This window comes from Orbicella franksi, chromosome 2 (genome assembly GCF_964199315.1).
Source record: "Orbicella franksi chromosome 2, jaOrbFran1.1, whole genome shotgun sequence".
Taxonomy (NCBI): Eukaryota; Metazoa; Cnidaria; class Anthozoa; order Scleractinia; family Merulinidae; genus Orbicella; species Orbicella franksi.
This window is the reverse complement of record NC_138146.1, coordinates 36,274,185-36,299,884: the sequence shown is the minus strand read 5'-3', so window position 1 is coordinate 36,299,884 and position 25,700 is coordinate 36,274,185. Positions and strand designations below refer to the sequence as shown.

The 25,700-nt window shown below is 41.4% G+C and overlaps 2 protein-coding genes across 2 annotated transcripts in view; both read left to right on the top strand.

The window, feature by feature from the left end:
• The window catches only part of LOC145480138 (uncharacterized), a 30,849-nt gene extending 28,629 nt beyond the window's left edge, over positions 1-2,220 (top strand). Inside the window, exon 4 of the mRNA XM_081458594.1 lies at positions 2,145-2,220. Within this exon, the coding sequence (XP_081314720.1) occupies positions 2,145-2,220 (76 nt within the window). The remainder of the gene's footprint in view (positions 1-2,144) is intronic.
• Positions 2,221-20,479: 18,259 nt separating this feature from the next.
• On the top strand, positions 20,480-21,331 carry LOC145470035 (uncharacterized). The gene has a single exon (XM_081453869.1). It carries the CDS (start codon positions 20,581-20,583, stop codon positions 20,923-20,925), a length of 345 nt encoding a protein of 114 aa, XP_081309995.1. The 5' UTR covers positions 20,480-20,580; the 3' UTR covers positions 20,926-21,331.
• The last annotated feature ends 4,369 nt before the right edge of the window (positions 21,332-25,700 follow it).

Genomic DNA, 25,700 nt, shown 5'->3' with positions numbered 1-25,700 from the left:
CGACTATTTATAGGGACCGAGGGAGATTGGAAAAATGTGGCACAGGGTTGGAAAAATGGACACCTTGATATTTCGTCCAGAGATAACCTATGGTATGCTAAGAATCGTCATATAAGTCTTAGGTTCTAGAGTTTTTACATTTTTGAGAAAATTACGAAAAACCACCGACAACCCGTGAAGCCGAAAAATCACAGAAATGAGGTCAAATTTTATGATCAAAATAATCGAACTCGCGTGAAGGCGCATAGCAAATTTTGGCTTTCCGTAGTTTATAATTTTATTTAGGAGGTATTGCTAAGCTGCCTTGATGATATTTTAGACTTACAATTGTATTTCCGAATTCCTGGAGAGCAACTAAAGAGAACCCAAATTTTTAGACTTTGAAAATCAAAAATTCCGAACCGTTTTCAAACATCTCAAAACACACTCGGTATTATGTAGAATTCTTTCAAAATTCAATTCTAGCAAGTACAAGAGCTGCTTTTGAACGTGGTGTAACTTTTTCTTGGCAAAATTTATTTCTGAGGCGAGCGGCTCTATACAAGTTGACCCAATTTGACCTTTCGAAGAGATTTTGTTCAACCAGGAAATGTAAACAATGCGACTAGCCTTAGCTCGCTTTCTGAGCAAACCATTGAAAAACCCTACCACTTCCCATTAAAACTACCCAGTAAACCTGAGATAATACTTCGATGACAGCTTACCTTCCAAATGGGTGTTTGAAGGCAAATAATTTTGACGTTCTCAGTTAATTTTTCTATTGCTTTCTTGTTGCTGCGCTTTATGATTTAGGGTCATAACTTGACACCGAGCTTGTACGCCGGTTCCAGGCTAAGCTTGTGCAACACTATTCCGGAAAATCGATCCAAATGTTGCAATATCTACCTCTCGGTGAGCAGCCTCTGGATATTCAATTAGTTTCTTGTATAATAGTTAGGAGCCTCGCACGTGCTAGCTTCGCTTATCGGGTGAGCGATCGAAAAGTTCGATTTTAAAAGATAACACCTCGAACGCCATGAGAATTCTATATTTAGTACTTTTTAGAGGTAAACAAACCGTTTGCCACAGATCTATTTGCGTTCGGTAATTATCTGTTTTAAACTTAGATCTCTCTCGATGGCAACTCTCAAAACAGTTTAACGTGCACTTTACTCGTACGAAAAGAAACGTGTCTTGTGCGAACCCAAAACCAAATCATTTTTAGTTTCCAAAGGGATAGTTTTCGAGAATCATATCAAAGCGTGCGTCTACTTCTGCATCAAAAGGTGTCTTGTTGAACGTAATTCCTAAAAAGTTATACGCTCCACGAAGGGGACCTATTTGCGTGTTCACCTGCCATGGGCAAATTGGTAAATACAATTAATACAAATTACAAAAACTCGCTTTGCGGCCAGTAACTAGCCCTTTTTCAGAGATATAAATATTTTTTTAACCTGCCATCGGATTTACAAAAAGTGTCACAATATTTGGCAGAGAACATTTCACTTCAAAGATCTAATTGCAATATTTTTGGCCTTACAGACACTGTGGCCTTATTCGCTAACGAAGTCGGATTTTTCAGATTTAGGGTGTTCTTCCGGGCATGTTCTCTCCAAAACGGAGTCGGTAGCCCCCCATTTTTTTTTCCATTTCTGACTTAACAAGCTCATCATCTTACAGTGGTAAAAGTGTCAGAAAAAAGTCAATGTTGGAAAATTTTCGCACGGACGTCCTTAACACTGGTACCTATATAAAATTCGAAACATGACTAAACGCCATATTCCAGGTTCAGAATTTAAAACGTTCTCAGGATGGCAAAACTTTAAAACTCAGACATTTCCACTGTGCTTGTCATCAGTCTTCGAAGGGTGAAGATAGCAGAGAAGCAACTGAAATATCGTTGGTTAAAAGCTCTTTGGCCGGCTAAAGGAAATTCTTACTTTTTAAAAAAAATCAAACATATTAACAGTTTTACATCATTATTTGCTGTCCTGGTTAGGCTGCATCAATAGACAGTTTCTTGTAGAAATAAGCAAACAATATAGTAAGCTAGCTATACGCATTACTCTAGCATGTTTCCCACAACTGCCGATTTAAAATCACTTGTGTTTAAATAGACTATTTTACTGCTTACTGCTTTGAAAACAAAGTTTAATGAATTGTAGATGGTTATACCAAAACGAACTGAGCAGCCTCCCGTCTGGAATATTTGATAACCTGACGTCCTTGAAAATACTGTGAGTGTTTCTATTTCTTTTGTTTCGATCCCACATCAACGTTATAGTTATCGAGAGTTAATTTTTAATTCAACAGGGTCAACAGGGTCTCCTAAATAGCAGGCTACTTTCAGTAGCTTAATCGAGAGCGCATCAGAGGGCATTTACTATGGACGGGTCGCATAGTTTTTGGATCACACGGTAACGAACTGATAGTTATTGAGAGTTCATTTCTATTTTAACAGGGTCACGGTTATGATTCAACGTAATTTACTTTCGGTAGCTCACTGGAGAGCGCTTCAGGGGGCATTTACCAGGGACGGGGCGCAAATTTTTTTGGATAAAAAGCCGAATGTGGAAACAGAATTTCAATATTATTTAGAAAAGGGAAAATAACAGACACTACCTTGAGTGAGGAGACATTGACTTGTCTTCTAGCTTCTGTGTGTCACTTTCAACAATAACAAGGTTAAAACGTTCAGGCGCAGCATCTGGCCCGATTCAGAAACCTTGTGAAAGGAATCATTTTCGTTTCATTTGAAAAACTGGTCAACTCTTCTTCGACACCTTCATTGTCACGGTCATCTTTAATAAACCTTTACGGAGCAGCTTCTTGGACACACGATTCAGGTTTCGAGTCGATCTTTATAACTTCATTTACTGAGCTGTCCTACCGAAACGACTTGATAATAGCCTTTTTCTTGGCAGCTAACAAAAATAAAGACAATGTTAAAGTAGCTCTGGCCTATCCTAATAGTTAACTTGAGAATTCCGGGTTTAATTTGATGAGGAACAGCATATTTTGTTCAGAATAAGATAACTATTATCGTACTACCTGACGACGCTAGACGAATTACGCCGGACGCTGGCGACCCATTTTTGCGCCAAATAAGAAGCTTGGAGACACAAAATATTTCATATTCTTCACTTTTTACAATCTGATATGGTTTTGGCAATGGTAAGTCCCTTTTCGTGAATATCTAATGCCATCTCCACTGAGAAAAGTTGGCTTATGTCAATCCATTTCGTGTTAGTCAGGACAGTAGAGTTTTTCCCGTCTGTTGAATCCTGATTGGCCGATTCAAATTTCAGGCGCGCCAGCCGTATGCACGGCTTAAAGTGCTGTACAGGTCCGCAAATGATCCCGGCCCGCAAATGATCCCCAAACCGCAAATGATCCCCAAATTGTACACCAAATGATCCCGGGACCGGAACTGATTTCACCGCAAAAAGTTAGGAATGGCATGGACTCCATGAAATGTCTATGATGGATACATATTTTCTTAATTATCCTAGGTGAAGAAAAGACAAGTACCCCAGGCATAAGAACAACAATAAAAAACGTTTAACATACTGCACAAAATACTAAATTGACATGTGTCGACTGCATAAATATTTCGTTTAGGAAACGCACTGCAAAAAGAGACATGAATCTTCGAAGATGCTTGTGCCATCTCATTAACCGCTTAGAACTTTTTCCTGTACACTTCTCATACCTGCGTCCTAGATAGCCACGGACTTCCACGAAAGTGACTAAGATTCCTTTGTGCTAGTTACCGTAGTAAAAGTGTAGTGAATCCACTTGGGAATTTTCAGTTGTCCCCAAATTTGAGAATATAGTGAACATCCTGAGCTAACATACATCTCAGGCCCGGATCCAATAAAGTCATTCAGGGAAGGATCTACAATCGTGGACAAAAGTCCTAGGGACACTTACATTATTTAACGAATTATCTGTGTTTTAGAACTGAAGTTTGGAAAAAACGCTGCTATATCCTTTAAAAAGGCGTTGCTGACCCCCCTCCCCACCCAACACTATGTTGAAAATCAGGTGAAATTGCAGGTACTAGTTTTCAACATTGTATGGGGGAGTGCGGGGCGAGGTTAGGCAGGTGAAGTTGTATTCGCGTCTGGTGTGTGCGCAAAAGCGCCTAAAGTGCAAATTTGTCCCAAGACTTTTGTCCATGATTGTCTGAATTTCAGTTGAGAAATAAAATGTCACTTTTCAGCGGTTTTCCACAATCTAACTGTGGTTTTTCTCGACTCTGTAAATAGATCGTAATACAAAGACTATTTTTGAGTCATTTTGTGGTTTAGTTAAGCTTATTTTTTTTTTGTTTGCAATTTTTCCCAACGCAAACGCGTTGTGTAAATCGGAATTTGCTCTATCTCATACTCGCGCGCGCGGTATTTGAAAGGACACACATGGTTAACTCTCAAGGCAGCAACGGGCATAAGGCATTATAGATTACTGTGCATATGGCAAGAATTTCTGTCCAACAGCGAGTAAAAGTCTTTTTTTAAGGCAAACGGAAGATTTTCACCCCGGGAAGTCGCGCGGAAATGTCAAATCTCGAAGTCATCTGTATCATGAATATGATACATGCAGTGAGCGGGCATCGTAAACTATAATTTCGTCCAAAGGGTACCGAACCAAATATTAGCACGTTGTTTCCCGCCAGTGGAAGTCATTTCCTTTATTTATTTACGAAACAATGTTGTGTGACATTTTTTTAGTGTTGTGGACAATGAGTTGGTCACTCCTTATTTGCATAACTCAACAGTTCTCAGCAACAGTACTCACTTTAAAACCTTAAAATCTGCCTACCTATTTCCGAAAGGTCACATTTAAGACATGTCGAAGTGAAATGTGTTTGGCAATCGATCTTTTTACACCTTTATAGCTGGGAAAAACTTAATTTTGAGCTCTGCAAGCACGGTACTCACTTTCGATTGTTAAGAATTGTATAAAGTCAATTCTTCCACACTGAATCAAGTGAGTACCGTTGTATCTACTGCCAGCGTGCTGTGACGTGACTTTTGTGAAATAATTTCGAAACAGTACCATAAATCTCGTGTTGAAAAGTAGTTTCGCTGGTTTTCTTAGTTGATACTTTGAAAACATTGACGTAACACTGTTTTTCTTCGCCACTGAGTACTGTGCAATGATCAATGGACGGTGACGTCACTACGAAGAGCATAGCGCCTCAGTATACTTAAACGCGCTGTAATAACTGTTAAGGTGATCACTAAGATTGACTTAAATACCGAATTTGTCGTTTAAGTACTTGAAGTGTTGTACATTATAATGTAAACAATTCGTTACGCATCTAAATCAAGCGACGCCGTTATCACTGCCATCACATACAGAAGTCTGTAGCTTAATTGAGATCAACACCCTTCCCGATCGGTCCAAAACCACTGACTTGAAAATACGGAAAAGCTTTGCAAAAGTCAGTTCTTAGAAATGCCTTTCTAATCTCAGATGTTCGCATTCTCGGTTTCTAAATACATTTAGGGCTAAAAAACATCCTGATTGTGCATTTTTCCACGAGACGTGAAAATCAGACAATCGTGGACAAAATTCGTTGGGACACTTGCGTTATTTAACGAATTATCTGTGTTTTAGAACTGAAGTTTGGAAAAAACGCTGCTATATCCTTTAAAAAGGCGTTGCTGAACCCCCTCCCCACCCAACACTATGTTGAAAATCAGGTGAAATTGCAGGTACTAGTTTTCAACATTGTATGGGGGGATGGGGGGCGAGGTTAGGCAGGTGAAGTTGTATTCGCGTCTGGTGTGTGCGCAAAAGCGCCAAAAGTGTAAATTTGTCCCAAGACTTTTGTCCATGATTGTAGCTAAACTACAAATTTTAAACACCTGATTTCGTGACGTTGGATATCATTTTTAAAGTTGTGAAATTTGCATTCAAATCGATCTTAATGCACATTTTCTTGCGTTTTATATAGTACCTGTTGTATTATTGTATTATTACTGTAAAACTCAGAAAATCGTCAATATCAGAAACATTTAAGGATTATTATTGTGTAGCAAGGAAAAAGGCAATTAAGCGTGTGGAAACTAAACTGCAAACACCAGCGGTAATAGGCCACGTTCGATATATCAATATTGTAACATGGCTCCGATGCTTTTAGAACAAACTTCTATATTTGGTGGTGTTTTCTTTGTATCCAAGTCTCTTTTGGGAATTGAAAGACAAAGAAAACTTTAAAAAATTGCAATCTTGACCCGAAAGCCACGGATGGATGTTAGAATATTGATATATCAAACGTAGCCTATTAGTTGTGGTTTTGTGGTTTTCTCGCGTGTCCTGAACTTTATTATGATTGATTTAGTACCAATTAACCTTTTGGAATCAAATCCATATAATCACGGTTTTCTGAGTTTCACAGTAATAAAAAAAACCGATTGCATAAATTTTAAATCCACTGTCCAAATTCCTGAGTCCTCACATTTCCAAATTTTATGGCGAAGCGACCATTTGCGTCCGGGATCATTTACGGTACAATCTGGCCATCATTTGCGGTCCTGGGATCATTTGCGGCACAATTTGGGGATCATTTGCGGTACGGGGATCATTTGCAGGCCGGGATCATTTGCGAGCCTGTACAGTGCCCCTATGATCAAATTCTCGATATTCAATGTTTTACATTTTCGTACAAAATCGATCTTTCCTAGAAATCTTGCCAAATTTCAGTCTATTACGAACATTAGAACTCGAGTTTTTTTGGACCTTTACTTCGGACAATTTACGTCCGCCACTATTATTACTTGTTCCAAGTCTTGGTTGAGAATTTGAGTAAATGACGTCATTTTCTCAAAAATACCACACGGGCTGAAATTATAACAACAATTAAAATAGATAATTACACGAATCAGGAGCCATAATCGAGGACGGAGACCGTGAGTCTCGGGATTCGCGCGCACCTATGATATGGGACAATTTTTCTATTTTTAGAACAAATTGCGCCATCCTGACGTCATATATCCGCGCGTATTCACGCACATGTCAGGGGCTCTCGCGTGGATGTTGTCACGTTGCGTGATCAAATGGTGAGAGTTGAGAGATTCTCTTGCGTATTTTTCACAGCGATGGCAGGGAATAAGGCTGGGAATACGAACCAGGGCGCTTATATGTAGTTTAATGCTCTGAGCTAACGGAAAAGGTGGGTTTTTCAGGGTCGAAAAACAAGACTTCAATCTCGCGCTGGGAATGAATAACAAGATCTGCTCACGCTAGTTGTAAGCTCACGCGTATGCTTAAGAATATAGCAAGAAAATTCTCTACTCTGGTATCGAGTTAATTTGTGAGTTTCTCAGACAATGTTTAATCATAACCAAAACCTGTTTTGATGGTTTCTTATTGTCTCTGCTTGTTTGGTGAGTTTGCAAAGGTTTTTGAAAGGAAAGTCTGACGCGTACAATTAGCTCATTTGCATAGTGCAGCTCGTGCACTTTCAAGTCCGAGTCGGTGTTTTCAATTGTCAACAAATCTTGACAAAGATTTCTTTCGTTATCTTTTGTGCTGAGATGCTGCAACAAATTTCACGAATGCAAAAAAGGCTACTAACATCATGTGTGTTTCTTCAACATAAGCATAGTGAAGTTTTACACTGCGAAAATGAAAATAGACAAGGAGTTTTGATAACTCGATCAACAAAATCGAAATCGTTATTCCAAGTTGATTAAAGAAAGCGTCATCGTAACTTTGCTGATTGTTTCTGCTTTATTCACATATTTTCAGCTTAGCTTTTAATATGTTCTCAAACATTTATCAATCTTAAACATATTTAAAAACTATAGAGTTATTGTTTGAGTTCGATGTACGCTTTCACACGAAAGTGCGGCGGAAGTATTATTTGTCATGTTTACTGACTGTACAAAACACGCATCGGCGGGCGCTCTCATTCATCGACAACAGAGAATTTACTGAATTTTTACACGAATAAAACTGAGCAGTATCTACGGATGTAAAGTTATTAAGCCTCGATGAAACATCAAGCGTTGCTTACAATTCAAGCGAAACTCAAACTAGCAATTATTTTGTTTTACTTTTCGGTCGCGATAGACTGACAAATTCCTCGCAAGCGTGTGGCAAGAGGAGCTATGAAACTATGAAGTCCTGAAGCTCTGCTATATCTACATATATCCAGCTAGTTTTTTGCTGTGTAATGGAAAAGCTGTTAATCTTCAACATATGTGAAATTTAAAGTGGAGTAATGTACAGCTCATGTAAAAGAAGCATCAGTCGGAACACAACTTGGTCAGCGATATATATAAGATTACACCGGAACATACCTAAATTCGACACTGTCTTACTTCACTCAAACTGGAGCAGCTTACTACGAAAATACTTAAGCAAAACTCCAGCAGACGTAAACGCGTTGAGTTGTGGGGCAAAAACATGAAACATTTCGGGAATTTCGGACGCCTTTTCCCCCGCGCGACATCCGCAAAAATCCTCGCAGCAAGCGCGCGCGTGTGCCGCAGGTGATGGCGCAATTTGTTCTAAAATAGAATTATTGTCCCATATCATGGGGACAACCCCAATACTTGAAATGGCGCGCGCTTACGGTCTCCGTCCCAGATTATGGCTCCTGCACGAATATAAGAGCCGAAGTTTGCGTTATTCTTTATGCGAATTGCAGTACTATCTCGATGTTCCACATTTTCCAAGTAAAAGTTACAAATTCATGCATTGTGCAACTCAAGCACTTGTGTAATTGTTATAATTTATGGTCTTTATCAATATCATTTTTTGGCAGAGGCTTGTTCGGAAACCAGTTACAGCAGTTGCCTCCGAGGGTTTTTGATTACAATACTAAGTTGATGCATCTGTAAGTATTACATTCCTTCAGCCGTAAAAATAATATTAATCCTATTAAATTTAAGTAGCAAGGGATGGCTTAACGTGGATCCGAGGATAATCAAACTTTAAAATACGCCATTACCACCAGACAATTTTGATGATCGTACTTGGTTGTCGAGTTATAGCATGGTTTTCCGCTAAACAAAAAGAATAATCCTGTCCCGTTTTTATGCAAAATATAAAGTAAGAGCAGTGATGCCGAGTCCGACTAGAACAGGTCCCAAATCAGTAACCCTGTATGGACATAATTTAGGTTCCAAATTAACAAACATGATATAATTCTTCCATTCGGTATTGCTATTAAAACCAAAAGGTATTACTCTAGAGCTCCTGCATATACATATGAAAATTAATACTAATATATAATAATGATAATGATAATAATAATAACAATAAAAATGATAGCTTTGATGAACCACACGATGTTTTTGAAGTTCATTATTTAATGAAGACAATATATGTTTCCAATGAGACATCATCCATCGTCAGTTGTACAGTGAGAAATAAAATGAAAATATGCAATAAATAGTATAACAAAGTGAAATATCAACAAGAATAATTAAGGATGAAGGCGCGAACCAAACGAATCGCCTTCTATACCTTCATGACAGCGCTTCTTTTTCTTGGATCAGTGAATGTGCCCATCCTCTAAACGATCCGCAAGAACTTCTTGCCCACAGCTCTCCGGGGTGTAGCTAGTTAAAATTGCCTACAAAATTGATCCGCCCATTCGCCCAAAATTCATCCGCTCATTTACAACAGATAAACTAAAGTAAACTGCTAAAAGACTTTAACTAATAAATAGTTTAGAAAAATTAATAAATAGATATTGAAGTTGATTAGTAATAGTAATTGGACTGAGTGGAGTACAATTCAGTGAGTAATCGCGCGAGCAATGTCAAAATCGGACGTGCGCGAAACCCAAGGCCGATTTGAAATTACGAGCACGATTAGTAATAGTAATTGGACCGAGTCGAGTTCAATTCAGGGAGTAATTGCGCGAGTAATTTCAAAATCGTCATTTGAAATTACGAGCACGATTACTCCCTAAATTGTACGACACAAGGTCCAATTACTAGTTAATCGTATCTATAACAAATTTCGGAATTAAAAAAATTTATGAAAACTTCTTTTGAGCGAAAACGTCTTTAGCGCTTTCCCTAAGTTGTGAAAAAGGAACGAAACATTGCGAAGTAAGGCACTAAAGTGCGCGTAATTGACGTGCAAATCACGTGGGTATCCAATTACAGGTATCCAATTACAAAAAATTCAAATTGGATACTTGTAATTGGACATCCACGTGATCGCGCGCCGATTACGTGAGAAATTGGCGCGCAGAGAGCTAATCACGATCGAGAATTTTCTTATAGATTCGATTACTCCCAAAATTGTACCACACGAGGTCCAATGACTTATTAATCATATCTATAACAAATTTCGGAATTAAAAATGTGTTTTGAGAACTTCTTTTGAACGAAAACGTCTGTAGCGCTTTTCATAAGTTTTGAAAACTGTAGGAAACATTGCGAAGGAAGCCATTAAAGCGCGTGTAATTGACGCGCGAATCACGTGGGTATCCAATTAAAAAAAAATTCAAATTGGATACCTGTAAATGGACACTCACGTGATCACGTGCCGATTACGTGGCAAATAGGTGCGCGAGAAACCAATCACAATCTAAAATTTGTTATAGATACAATTAGTACTCTTATAATATAGACGCAAGTTTTTTACTGGAAAATACACCAGTCGTAAAATTCATACGAAACCGCATCCGGGACTCGGGTGGCGTATTTTCCATTTATTTCATAGGTACTGAGATTTACCCACGAAAATCATAGTGATCTTTTCCGAACGTCCGAGGAACAGCAAAAATTGTTGCTACAAAAAGCAACCGGCGACTGCTAAAAGTGAAGTGTGCTGTGTGCGGAATCACCAAAACAAAGTTTTTGCCTGGAATTCCCAGAAAGGCAGCCAAATTGAAATAAAGAGCAAGCGGGAAAGACAGATTAATTTGTTTTAAACTTTTGTTTTACTTATATTAGCCACTATCATGTCCGACAACAAGCTTTTCAAGACCGTCATTGAGGCCGCAACTATTACGGAATTAGCCGCGGGCATCGGCTGGGCCGCAAAAAAGGTTGTGAAAGAGAATTTCACTTCCGATCCCAGCAGCAGCCCGATGAATTACGTGAAGTTCACCGCCGTCATGGCGGGAAGCATTGCGCTCAAAAAGTACCTCGAGGACCAAAAAATCCTTCCCACCAGCGTCTGAAATAAATGATTTGAAAAAAAGACTCTGCAATATAGCACAATGGCGAGTATCGCAATTATGGTTGGCGGGGCCGTGTTGAACGCCACGGCTTTTATCGGTGGCAATTATCTGGCGAGGGCGCTTGGCGGGGGCGACAAAGCTGCGCTTGAAGAAAAAAAGCGCCACGACAAAGCTCTCGAAGATTATCAAGAGGCTTACGCCAAGTACACGCGCGACCGCACCCATCTTCTCGACTGGATCGCGACCAACGCCCAAGTAAAGGAGCAGGCCAAGCAGAACTTCACCAACACCGACTACGCCTTCAAACTCTACAACCATGCGCATCCTGACGAACAGATGGTACCCCCCAAGGAGCCCAAGTTCTCAGATTTCTACCAGCCAAGCGAGCAGCAGAAAAAGGGTGAACTCATGTTCGTAGGCGCCGGCGCTCTCGCTCTGGGCTACGCAGCCTTCCGGTTCCTTTGAACTTTTTTACGCCTTACTTATATGGACGCCAAACTCGCAAAGATTTACTACGGCCCCGGGGGCTACTGGAAAGGTATCGCCGCGATAAAAAAATTAGCCGAGGCCGCCAAGGTACCTGAAGAAACCGCAAAAAAGTGGCTGATCAGGCAAGCGCTCTGGCAGATATACCTCCCCGCGCCGAAGCGAATTCCTCGGCCGAAATTCGACGTTCCCACACCCAACAAGGTCCATCAGGCGGACCTTCTTTTTCTGCCGCACGACAAGCTCCCTCGTGGCCGCAAAGTTTTCAAATACGCGCTGACCGTTGTCGACGTGGCCAGCCGCCACAAAGAGGCCGAACTCCTGACTTCGAAGAATTCTGATGAGGTCGCCCAGGCCTTTCAGAAGATTTACAAGCGCTCGCCTCTCAAATGGCCTGAAATGCTGCAGGTTGACCCCGGGCGCGAATTCATGGGCACTGTCACACAAGAGATGGAAAAGCACAAAACATATATCCGGCGCGGGCGGGTTGACATTCACCACGATCGGGCCATTGTCGAACGTTTCAACCGCACCCTGGCTGAGCGCTTGTTCGGGCACCAGTACGCCGTGGAAATGCTTCTCCCTGAGGGCAAGCGGTCCACTGCCTGGGTGAAAAGACTTCCAGAAGTTGTTTCGGCTTTGAACAACGAGGTCACAAGCCTTATCGGCAAGAAACCCGCCGTTGCCATCAAAGAAAAATCTGTTTATGCAAGGCCGTCGATACCTTACTCGAGGCCTGTTGGGAAAAACGAAAAAATTCTCCCCTCTCTTGTCCAAGTTCGTTATCTCTACCAACCCGGCGAGCTTGAAGGGGGCGTGAAAAGAGCCACGGATCCAATCTGGTCTTTGAAAGTTTGCAGCATTGAAAGGTCTTTCACAAAACCGGATCAACCCGTTCTCTACTATCTGCGCGACGGGCCCAAGCGCGGCTTCGTGCGTGAAGAGCTGCTCGTTGTCCCTCCAAACACACAGTTACCCCAGAGAAACTTTGAAACTTCGGCTTCCAACCCTCTAAGTTCGTCATCTGTTAATGTTGACAATATATCCATGTTGATGTACCCGTAAGCTTTCGTACAGATACCGTCGTCACCTATCCATCGCTTTGAATCAAATGGCGAAAGCGAAATTTTGTTAAGATGCATGCCGTAGATCTCGTGTCCCTCGCTTCGAAGAATGTTCATTCCATGCCATTGCTGCTTCGCACCGAAAAGCGTTTCCTTGTACTGTTCATGCGTTATTTGTTTCTTGACAACGCTCTTTTTTACGCCCTTCGCTTTTTTGATATTTTTTTCGTCCGCCTTCAAGATGGAGTACATTTTCGGTCTCAGACCAACATACTCTGCGATGGGGGTTCCTGCACATTCGTCTTTCATTTTGCCCAAGACCTTTTTGTTGGTGTTTGAGTGGAGTGGATGCTCCTTCGGGTAGTCGCTCGTGTCGTAAAGGTCCATGTTGTTTTTCATGTTTTCGTAGGCGTCATCCGTTTCAATCAGAATCAGAGGGCTGTCGGTGTCTGTGTACAAGAGCTCGCACTTCGAGCCGTACTGCTTTTTAAGCTCGTTGTAATAGAAGTCGTACATCAGGATCTTGCTGTCGTCGAGGATCGTCATCCCCGTGTAGACCGGCTTGTTGAGAAGCAGCTTGCTTTTTCGCATGTCGATTCCGGCCATGTCATTTGAAAATAAAACATGCCTTGAGTACAAAGGGCTAGCGATCAATTTCCTTATTTTGTCCGTCTCATTGCTGCGCACTATTTTTATGTCAACGCGGTTACGCAGGTTTTCCATGGTTTTGCCGAAAACTGAGTTGTTCATGAGCTTGTAAAAGTTCTTTTCAAAGTCCCTCTTCGCTTTCTTTCTGAACTCTGTGTTCATCCGGATGTACGGCTCCATCCAGCGTTCTTGCTCGAACTCAAGGACCCTGTGCACGCGCTTCAGTTTCATGCCCTGCTTTAGATAAAACTGCAAGTTCCTGTAATGCACAACGTAGTTCTTTTTGTCATGAAGCGTTAGCAGCAGCTTCTTGCTGTCCGGGGGTTTCAGATCCAGGTCTTTCATCAACCCCTTTTGGTAGTCCGACATCCACTCCTTTTTTACGGCCTTTTTCTCCGGCGCCAGGGGATAGCTGTTGTGCTCCTCGTGCAGTTCTGCATGGTATTCAAGATCGACTTCGAGAATCAGCCCGATCTTTACGTTTTCTTTTATCCTAAGAATCTCCTCCTCTGTGGGCATGACGCGTGCCCACTTAAAACCTCTTACCGGAAGGGCGTTGCACATTGCCCATCCGTAAAGGTTGTTTTCGTCGAGATACGTGATGAATTTTTTTGGCTTGCTTGGGTCGTATCCCGGTACTAGCGGGTTGTTTGCCTTAGCGTACCTATTGCTCACCATGGAGATTCCGCCCCGCATTCCCCTTTCCACGAAGAGATGCATTTCGTAGTCTGTGAAGAGCTCAAGCTCGACCCCCGTCTTTTTCAGGAGCGCATCCCAAAAGAGGCCTGGCGACGTGTAATAATGCGCCGGATCTAACCCATATTGCTCAAGGCACAGGTTTCAGAAGTTCTCAAAAACATCCGCCAGCAGCGCGACGTCCGTTTTGACGTAAAGATTGTGATAATCGCCCAGCGTTTTGCATTCAAAAACCTCCCAGACAGCCTGCGCGTGCGCGTACTCTTCGTCTGTTATGTGCTCGTCGTTCAGCTTGCTGTAAAACTTCTCTTTGTCTGGAAGCCTCGTCTCGCCGAGTCCATGTACTCGTAAGGGTAGATCCCTTTTTTGTAAAGCAGGTCGCTGCCTTTCGAAATCGTTGATGTTATTTTCAACGACTCCTTCGGTGTTGCGCTTACAAGTGAATCAAGGCTTCCTTGCAAAAAGTTCAAGCTGTCGATGAAACGCAGACCTCCGACCGAAAATGTGATGTATTTCTCCATGTTGTTGGCGACGCATTTCACCTCTTTCTGCAACTCTGACATCGCTTGCATTAAATGGTGCGCGTCGTAGCCCCTCAGGTTGTGGAATACAACTGGTATTTGGTCCGTCTTGGGGTTTATTCGCAGTTTCTTATTGCATTCGGCGTGCGCGGCTCCGCGGTAACTGCCCGTAAGGTGGCAATGGTCCATTACCGCGTCTCTGAAGTTTTTCTGAAGTAAGGGGTTTCCACAGTACTTACAGTTTTCCTGTGATTTTGCTTCCAACTGGCCTTTTTCGTCTTCCAGCCTTTTCAGCCTTTGAACACCCCATTTCTTCTCTTTCTGTGCTTTGCCAAAACATTTTTTGTGGCCTTGTCCCCAGTAACTCCATTTTTCACCTTCACCTTCTTCATCCGCTTCTTCAACGTTCCAGACAGGCAAAGAATCCATAAATTCGTCTTTTATCAGAGTTTTGTTGCAAATGTGGCAATCAGTTGCTTTTTTGAAATTTCCCCAGTCCCTCCACGATCTAACAATCGGTTCCGGGGTGGCCAAACTCTCTCTTATTTTCTCCTCTTCCCGCAGAACGTCACTTAAAAACTTCCCCACCGCGTTTTCACCCCTGTAAGTATTTGAACCTACCACTTTACTGTCGCTTCTCACAACAACGTAAGAGTAACCGCATGCCTCGTGCCATTCGGTCTTCTCTGTGTAGCTTGTTTGCGTTCTCTCACGCTCACAGCCCAGAATCTTTCTGACAAGAGCCTCAAAGTCCGCGTAAATAACGTAGTGCATCTTCATCTGTTTTTTGTAGTTTTGGAAGGAAAGGATGTTTTTCCCCTCTTCTGGCATCTCGATCCTTGTCGGCCTGCCGTTCACACCGTTGCAATATTTTTTGTGTTTCACGAGCAGGTCTGCTCTTGAGAAACCGGTTAAGCACAACATACAAAAGTGCTTTGCGTTTCTGTTCTTGCTCTGATCGAAAAGCAAAGCGCTTTCTCTTTTTACACAACAATAATGCTCAATTTCCCCTGACTCGATTAACATCAGGTTTATCTGCGGCACATTCGCTTGTTTTTGGCTTAACCGGTGCACAATCACACAATCGTTTTCCCAGCCAAATACGTTAATTGCGAGTTTCGCGTTTTGTGCCTCGAGCTTTTCTATCTGTTTCACCGGTGTTGGGAAATCGATGCCTGCGTAGTTGATACCGTCGTTAACCGGATATTTGCTTGGTCTTTGCGGGTTCTTTCCGTCTTTCGGAGGGAATAAAGCGGCTCTGATCGCCCACTTCAGGCATTCGTTGTCTTTGTTTTGCACGTTGATTATTGCTTTCTTTTTTGCCAGTTTGGCTGGAAGAGGCAAATAGCTCCCTCCGCGAAGTGACTGATAGCGTGCAACATTCACGTACGCGATCTGTATCCTTTTAACCACCCATCCTGATCCCTTCTCGGACCAGTGTTCTATTTCTCCTTTTGCGTTTTCAATGAATTCATCAAATTTTTGTTTTATCTGGTCCTCATCATCCCTTTTGAAAACGTGCGGTTTGTCGTCTTTAAAATAATGCTCCATGTATTGCGTTTCACCGTTTCTTTCTATTGAAAACTTTACTTCTAACCCAAAACTGGCTTTAACGCTATTTAACCTTTGGGTTTCTTGTTCAACCAAATCAGTGATCTTTTCTTTGTTTTCTCGTGCGAACGCTAAAAGATCTTTATTGTTTGGATTCCTTTCGGATACATCCATTCTCCACACGAAGCCATTCTTGGAAATTGTTTTGGGATATTTGAAAACCGTCATATAACGCGGTAAAATCCGGTTTTAACGGTTCGAGAAGGTTTGTTTTTTCCTCCCTCGGTATTGGGCCGTAAAACATTTTCAGAACATCGGACGAATATCTTGCGGCAGCCATGTCGGCGTATACACTGTACATACACTTCTTCAATAGGAAAAAAGTTCTGGCACATATTTGTATATACTAGTCAAGGTGGCACATCCGCGCATATTGATTACGGACGTCGCGGACATTGCTGCTTCGCTGGACCTGCGATGTCACCCAATTTTTGTTTTGTTTCACTGCTGTTTGCGTACACACACACATAGAAGATGAGGCTTCTGGACACAGCACTGATCAAGGAGGAAGAGAACAGGCAAAATAAGCCTCCCAGCTTAACTTCCCAATACTTGTGAGGGAGGTTAAGCTGGGAGGCTTATTTTGCCTGTTCTCTTCCTCCTTGATCAGTGCTGTGCCAGAACCCTCATCTTCTATGTGTGTGACGCTTTGTAACGAGCCTTCGCTTTCTTTGAAAAACACCTCTGCGGTTGCTTTATTTTTTTCGTCGATGCTTTCTTGCGAAACGAACCGGCTTTTGTCCGCTTTTGGAAAGTGGTTTAAAAAATTTGTCCACGCCTTTTTCTTCGCGGCATCCGCTTTTTTCATAAACTCAGGATCTTTCCACAAATTCGCCACCTATTTGGACACAATTTTGTTTGTTAAATATAAAATGGTTGTTCTCACTATTGTCACGCAAGAGAACGGAGAGACAATCTATTTTGAAGAACCGATACCGAAAGTTCATTGCATGAAACTCATATCTTGTAGTTTATTCAACAGCTGGGACACTTTGAAAAAGGAAGGTTCAGCCACCTTGGGGGATAAGGACAAAGATATAGCTTTATCAGTTAGTAAAGTACTCCCAGGGCATTATAGTTTAGAAAGAATGGCAAAAGAAATAGAAGGGCTGTTCTCCAAATATAACTATAAACTGGAGACAGCAATAAATCAACCTGTTGGCCAGCTTGTAATGAGAAATTTTGGGGTAAAACCGGTTGAATTTGATCGCGATTTAGCCAATATGCTTGGTATTGCGCGAAAGTTTATTCCTTATAGTATTGCCTTCGTGAAAAGGCTTGGATCTCCAACGACATATTTTATCCATTGTGATTTGATCGACACAGAAAAGAATCTGTACAATAGCAAAAAGTCAGATGTCTTAGCCCTGTTTGATGTGAAAGGGAAGGCTTATGAAAAGGTAAGCTACCAAGGTTCTCCGCAACAGGTTTTGCGTGACTGCTCTACAGGCGAGTTTATAAATAGCATCACTATTAGCGTCAAAGATGATGATGGCAAACTCTTTGATTTCAAGGGTTTGCCTCTTCTTTTTGAATTAGAGTTAAAGTAAATTTCTTTATATACGCAGTGTCTTCAGCAAATCTGTTACCTCCAAGCGCGCCGCCTGCCGGCCCTCTCTATCCAATACTGGCGGCGCCTTCTGAAAATTTCCGCTTGCAAAAGATCAACGAGATTTCCAATACTTTGGACCGTGAGGTCGGCCACTATCGCCTCGTTGCTAAAAATACAAACGGACTAGAAAGTTCGTTAATTGGAGTGCCGCCGGCTCCAGTGTTCTCTCGGCAGCTTTTTCCAGCGCAAGTTTTGGCTCCGCTCTGTCTGTGGTTGGCCTGCCGGCAACAGTTCCTCTTGGCGGCGCTGGGGTGTGCTTCGCTCTTGCTTCTTTGGGGCTGATAATCGCCAGCAAAAAACTCGATTCGAAAATAAAAAAAACATCCAGAGATTACCACGCTCGCCGTTGCCAAGCGGGATACATTCAACAGACTGCTCTCCAAAGCTTTCAACAACAAGTGTCTTCCCACGAGTTTGACACCATCCTTTCCGAGTTTCAGCAGTATAACGCACTCAAGGACCAAGTCCGAGCAAAGATGCTTCGCCAACCGTCAAAGAGAAAGCTTACCGATGTTGATGTAAAGAAACTCAAGAAAGACCTCCGCGGTAAACTTGAAACCGAACTGATAAAAAAAATAACAGGCCCCCCAGCTTCGAACTGACTTTTAGAAACGGACGGTTTTATTTGCATATTATGAAAACATGATTGCCTGCTTCCACTTGGTTGTGTTTCTCGCCCGCGAATATTTCACGCCTGAGTTACAAGATATTCGCGATATTACGCGCGAAGTCGTTGCTGCTATGCTTGAGGCGGATGAGGTTTTTTTAGTAGTAAACTCCCACAATTTTTTGCTAACGCTCCATGCCAAAAAGGAACCACTCATGCCAATTGTAACCATTCCATGAGCATGCTACCAAAAAATTATTGTACTCAGGGATGGCTTCTATGAGAGGCGGGTTTTGCGATACTTTATGAACAGTTCCCTCCCTTTCGAAACAGGGGAAACAACAGCCCTCGAAATAGCAGTCCGGATATTCAAAGCAAATTATCCTTGGCACAATCGGCTGCCTGTATTGGCAGAAAGGCAGTTTTAAAATATGCTCATGCACCTTGTCCCAACCTAAAGCTTTTTTTCCCCTTCTTTTTATTGCGATATACTCCTTGTAGATTATCTCACGAAGCTCTGGAGGGAGATTTTTAATTGCCACGGAAAGTCCGCAGCTTTCTTTCCGGCTACGCATCAACCACGCACACTTGTTTGTTGCTCGAAGCATCGCTTAGGTTCGGACGGTATAACGGCGGGGTCTTTTGTTTCTAATTGGTAGCCTTCCCCTTCCCGTTGTTGTAAGTAGTAGGTAGGGTAGTCGACAAATACTGTTTCAAAGAGGGACCCAGTATTTCCCCGTTTTTCAACCCCCTGGTTCAACCGAAGCGAGCTTGCGAGCTTCGGACTTAAAGCTGGGGGTTGAAAAACGGGGAAATACTCCTTCCTCTGCGAAACGGTATTTGTCGACTACCCTACCTACTACTGTCCGATATCAAGGAAGTACACGGTAAACCAAGGCTGCATGTCTGTCAACCTATTATTTGAAGTATGGCCGCCATGTTGGGCAACTCCGTCGCCGTCGTGCGTACGCGCCCACGAGCAATACCGCTAGCCATGATAACCATGAGAAAATCAACTCATGGGTTTCTTTTTCTTTCCTATATGAGTATGGGGCTCCGCTTGGCGGTCCTTCGGGCCGCCGGAGCTCCGCTGTCATCTACTTCAGCAATTTTCCACTTTTGTCCAGGATTGAACGCAGTGACAAATTTTACGATTTTTCTTTTGAGTTTAAAATTTAACAAATTTTGCGACTTCTCGTCAAACTCTATAAGATTTACAAAAATTCGCTGCCTCGACGATTTTTCGGCACGTTATGGCGAAATTTACAATTTTACGCTAATCCATCAGCAGGCGTCGGCTCGCGGATATTACAAAATTTTAGATTTTTCGCCAACTTCACGATTTTTCGTTAAGTCGTTGCGAAATTTGCGATTTTTTGCACTTCTTTGTAATGCATATTCCACCTACTAGAGCCGGCCGGCTTGCGGATTTTACAAAATTTGCGATTTCTCGCAACTAACATAATACAAAAAGACCGCCAAGGATGAGAAGCATGTTTCTGTTGTCTCTGGAACAATAAAGCGGGATGAAAATATGTCATTACCGCACATGTAGCAAACAACAAAGATAACAAGCTGTATTTTTCTCTCGTTCTTAAAGCGTTTGTTGTTGACCGAGTATCGTAAAGCGGGTTATGGGAAAGTAAGCGGAATGATATGAAATTAACATAACACAAGCAAAACATAACGTGGGATAAACGTTTCTTGTTGACTGAGTATCTATTCTACCTTCTACAAGCGTACTACGTATTCAAAACGATCTAAAACGCACACAGCGATGTTTAGGCGTACGTGTCCATAGGAAGATCAAGCGGTAGGAGAATATTCCACTCCACTGAACACACCGCTTATTAACCATATTCTAAAACTCTCCTAATCTGCCCTCCAAGCGAGTTTCGGGCGAGGTCACGACAGCAGAATGAAATAAGATTAACGGAAACATTGTTGCGGAAGCAAACGTTTCCCAGTTTAGCCGCGCGAGAAACATATGTTGCGGAAACAAATTTTGCTGCTCGGAAAAAGAAAATGTTTTTGCCTGAAGTCAAAAACATTTTTGTTTCCCGGACGCAAATTTTGCGTCCGAAACATATGTTTCCCAATTTAGCCACGATGAAAACAATGTTGATTAGTTTCCAGTGCCGCTCGCTCATTGAAAATGTTTCCTAGCAACGGCGAGCGTACGGACAACAATCAAAATGGCTGACTGCGAAGAAATTCAAGCAGGTCACGCTCAAAGAAAAGGAAAGGGAAGGGAAAGAAATTGGAAAGATGAAGAAATTGAAATGCTGATTACGCTGTATGAGGAAAGGCCTTGTCTCTGGGACTTGGGTCATAAGGACTACATGAACAGGGATAGTAAGGAGGTGGCGTACTCGCAAATCGATTTACTGACGTCAGACAAATATGATATCAGCCGGGAGGATTACAAGAACAAGCGGAAAATTATCAGGTCACAATTTATGAGGGAACAAGCCCTGGAAAGAAAAAAGAAGTCCGGTCAACCAACAAGCGATGTCTACCACTCCTCTTGGAAGTGGTAAAAGATGCTGAAGTTTCTTGTTATTGTCCAGAATGCCACAAAGGGCTTTGATACCATGAAAATAAAGGTAACAACGGAAGATAATGAAAATGAATCCCCAGCCACCATGACTCCAACGAAGAAGACCAAGGAAGACTTTGACAGAGAGAGAATGTTACTCCTCGATAGAGTTGTAGGAATATTGAAAGAAGTGAATGAAGCGCCAACACCAGCAGCGAAACTCTCTGAAGAAGACACGTTTGGAATGGTTGTGGCCAGAACACTAGCTCGCTTGCGTCCGCGAGAAAGGATACTAACGAAGAAAAAAATAAACGACATCCTGTTTGAGGCCCAATTTCATGGCTCAGAGCAAATTACCACTGGTCACAAAGAGTTGAGCTCATACAACCCAAAATATGGAGCTCCAGTTGCTAGAGCGGCTGAACAGTACTTCCCTAGTCAGTTTTCCACCTTCTAAACATTGATGGCATTACATTGTTCTACATGACTCCATCATTGTTTTGTGAAGATTTAAATATGCCGCATTGCTGATACTCATACATTTGGATTAAAAAAACACTCACAATTTTTTTTATGTAAGAATACAACTGTCATTATAACAGTTTCAATTTTATTTATACATGGAAACAATTTTCAATTTTTCATGATCTTCTTCCATGATAATGTACATTTCAATCCAGATATAAATGAAATTTACCAAATCAAGCAGACGAAATTCAAATTGTTAATTTTCACACATTAGTCAACTGCTGTTGCAATCACCAGAATGATACAAGCAACTTCAATAAGTTAAAATTAACTCTAATTCTCTTTATTGTCCTTTCCACCTCGACAAGTTGTATAATAAATAGGACATGTTTTGTGGCTTTTAATACGGCGAGTTTTGCTAATTCTGTCATATGTTCCTGCGGAAAAAGAATCCTACAAAACCATATCAACCCCATACTACCCCAAAGTAGTTTCCTGAGTTTTACAGTAATATTTTTTTAGTTCAAGACATTAACATATTATTCAATCTTCTTAAATTTGATCACATTAACCAAAATATTTTTTAAATGTTACAGTTCAAATTTCTGTACAAATTTCATTCTGTACGTACAGTGAGATACACATATTTTGTCGGTTGTTACTTGAAGAAAAACTTGCCAAGGATTTCCACGTGTAAATACAAATTTCTTGAAACAGATTTCAAGATAATTTACTTCCTGAATTTCCAAGAAAATGTTACATGCATTTGTCCCATTGTCAGTCAACTGCACCTTCACAGTTAAAATATTCTTTGAACTCATCCCTCACTCTTTTTGCATGGTTGGATTGATTATTGCTTTATCTCAGCATTGCCAAAGGCAGTAAGTTTTTGGAGGGAGTACCATCATCTCTCCAGGAACCTAGAACAATTTCACCGGTAGACAGATTGACGTTGTCAATAACACGAGGTGGAACATAAACATCTTTTGATGATCCTTTGATCAGCCAGTTGTGAAGGGTGACAATGGCTATGGTGACAGTCTCAACTTTGTTTAGTTGAAGGGGAATTGGAGCACGAAAAATTCGCCATCGATTGGCAAGAAGGTCAAAAACATTTTCCACTATTCTTCGAGCTCGCGAGAAACGATAGTTTCAAATCCGTCTTTCAAGGTCCAGGTCTTGCTGAGGATAAGGCTTCATCAAAAACGGCTTCAGGGCAAAAGCATCGTCCCCTACAATTACGATCTTCTGTTCTACTTGGTAATGGTTCGGGCAGTGGGAGATCAATTTCCTCATTTTCCAGCGCATTGCAGAAACCAGTTCGATTCCAAACTCCTCCGTCTAAGACTCGCCCATTGACGCCCACATTACACCTTATTATTTTATAGCTTGGTCCAGCAAGAACCATTAATACAATGGAGTGACTCCCTTTGTAGTCATAAAACAGTGAGCCCTGTCCACACGCCTGGATGACAACATGCTTCCCGTCCAGATCTCCCAAGCAATGAGGAAAATTCCACCTTTCGCTAAATTTGTTTTCTATTGCTTTCCATTCCTCTACTGTGGACGGGAATTGCAGACACAATGCTCCCAACGCAGATAATATTGCCTGGCACACTTCAAGTACAATGTATGAGATGGCAGTTCTGCTCACACGAAATTGGAACTCAAGGGAACGAAAGGTCTCACCCATCGCTAGGAACCTCAAAGTTAGGGCTAGTCTTTCTGAGGGTGATATTGGAGATCGCATTCTTGTGTTCCTTTTGACGATCCTTGGGCTTATCACCTCAACAAGGCGACGAAAGGAGTTGACGTCCATTCGCATATAATGTTTAAACGATGGGAGGTCTTCAGCCGCCAATTCTGTTACGATACCTGCATAAGACCCTCTCTCCGCTCTTCTTCTCAGCCAATCTGTATCTGGGCCTTTCTTTCGGATTCCTTCATCTTCGTCGTCCAAACAAGCTATTAGGCACCTTAAGCAACAGACGTTTTCGTTGACGACGGCGACGTGACGACCGATAAGAAACTGGGGCTAGAAAGGCTTCAGGCTGCGGTCGCGACAGCAAGTTACCACTCCATCTACGAGTTGAAGATAAACTATAGTTGAAAAATAACTCGATGGAATTAAACCTTATACTATTCATGTTTTACTAAGAGATGTAAAATCATTGCGAAAAATAACGAAACAATTTAAGTTTATAAACTTTGCCTGCTTTGAAATGTCAAATGTAAAGAGCAGAAATTATTTTACATGTAAAACGCGTATTGCTAAAGCATTTAATTGCAATTTTTAACCAAAGTTTGTATCACCGCTCATTGGGAAAAAACAGGTGTATTTTTTAGACTGTCAAAATTACATACACACCTTGTTGTGCTAAACATAGATTTTATTGCTTAACATAGATTTTGAACAAAATCTCAGCTCACTGCGTTTTTCATTCGACACATTTATCGGCCGCTCAAATACAGGAGTTTTACCAGCTCTTTTGATAAAGAATCGTAAACAGCATTCTGGGAAGGATGCAATAATCTTGTATGTACAAGAAATAAAATCCAGGCGGGACAATTTGGTAGGGCGAAGTCTGTCAGCTCTTGTAAACATTAAAAAAATACATGTACACACTGTTCGAATACAAAATTCATCGAGTCGATTAAAAAAGCCTCTATGTTAAACGAAATACCAAGACGAGGGGATTGCTAAAATAAAATCAATGTTATTTCAAGCTATAGCAATCTACCGATTATACGTTGAGAAAATCTGAAAAAACTAATTATACTAAGCGGCATTACGTTGGATCAAAGCAACCTCTTCTTTGAAGGCTAGTTTAACATTCGAAAAACAATTTTTCAGTTAAAAAAAAAGGAGTCCAGGAATAGTTCCAGAACATTGTTTTAAGCATAAAGCAATCATTATGCAACTTTACCTTGGTTCGGCACCAAAATAGCACAAAAGTAAGCTAAAAGGGATCAAAACAAAAGATTAAGTACTCACGTTGTCGTCGCGACGTGAAACCCCACGTTCTCACGTTCTCAACCTCAGGACAACGTCAGGTCACAACGTGTTGTACATGCGCAGCGAAAGAAATGCCACGTTTCCGGTTGCCGTCGTCAGGTCGGCGACGTCTGTTGCTTAAGGTGCCTATTGTCATACACAAAGCAGCTATTTTTTTGCCTTTTTGCCGCCGACGCCATCTTAAAAGGTCGAACGCCATGTTTACATTTCCATGCATTGTGCGGAGCCCTGGGGACGAGAAAATGTGAACATCCTTGCCCAGACTTCCTCGGAAGTCAGTTTTTTCATGGACACATGCGTGGCTCATTTGTTTTCCGAAACAATGTTTCCTCGTTTAGCCACTGGGGCAGCAAAACATTTTGTTTGTTTCCCGCTAATTTAGCCACCCGGGAAACACAACAAGAAACAATATTTCCGCAACAATGTTTCCTAGTTTAGCCAGGCCTTTACGTAACACAGGTAACATCAAAAGAGATAACAAACTGCAATGTTTCGTTCTGAAAGCGTTTGTTCTTTACAGATTAACATGAGTATCGAAGCACTCAATCAAGAAGCAAGCGGCTTATTAATTAATTGATTAATATCTTATTCTAAAACGCTCTCAGCGATATTTTACCCAACGCCTGTCTTTGGGAAGATAAAGCACAAGGAAAATATTCCACCATTCTACAAACGCGCGGCGTATTTTAAATTGTTGTAAAAATCCTCCAATCCCATCCCTATAGAAGCATACATTCAACAAGTAAGCTTCTTGTTGGAAAATGCTCTCAGCGATGTTTAATTTTAGCGTACGTCTGTCTTTGGCGGAAGAAAAATAATCCACCATTCTACAAACACGCGACGTATAAAATTGTTCTTAATTCGAGGAAGACCACGACAACGGCGCAGAGTGGAATTTTAAGACATTAACCCTACCAGCAATATATATATATATATATATATATATATATATATATATATATATATATATATTTAACAAACTGCAATGTCCTCGATCAAAAATTCTTCCAATCTAAAACCGAGTTTCGTAGAGAGTGACGGGAGCGGAAAATTATAACAGGGAAAGAGATAACAAACTGCAGTGTAACGTTTTCAAATCCTTTGTTCTATGCAGACTAAAATCAGTATCGAAGCATACATTCCACAAGTAAGCTACTTATTTTCCTAGAAGCGAAAAATAATAGGAATATCTGTATGCATTACGTGTAAATACACAAAAATTAGATTATGTTCTATTTTACAGGACATTTCGCGCCCTAACATAAGGGAATGCCTGGCTGATACGAAAAGGT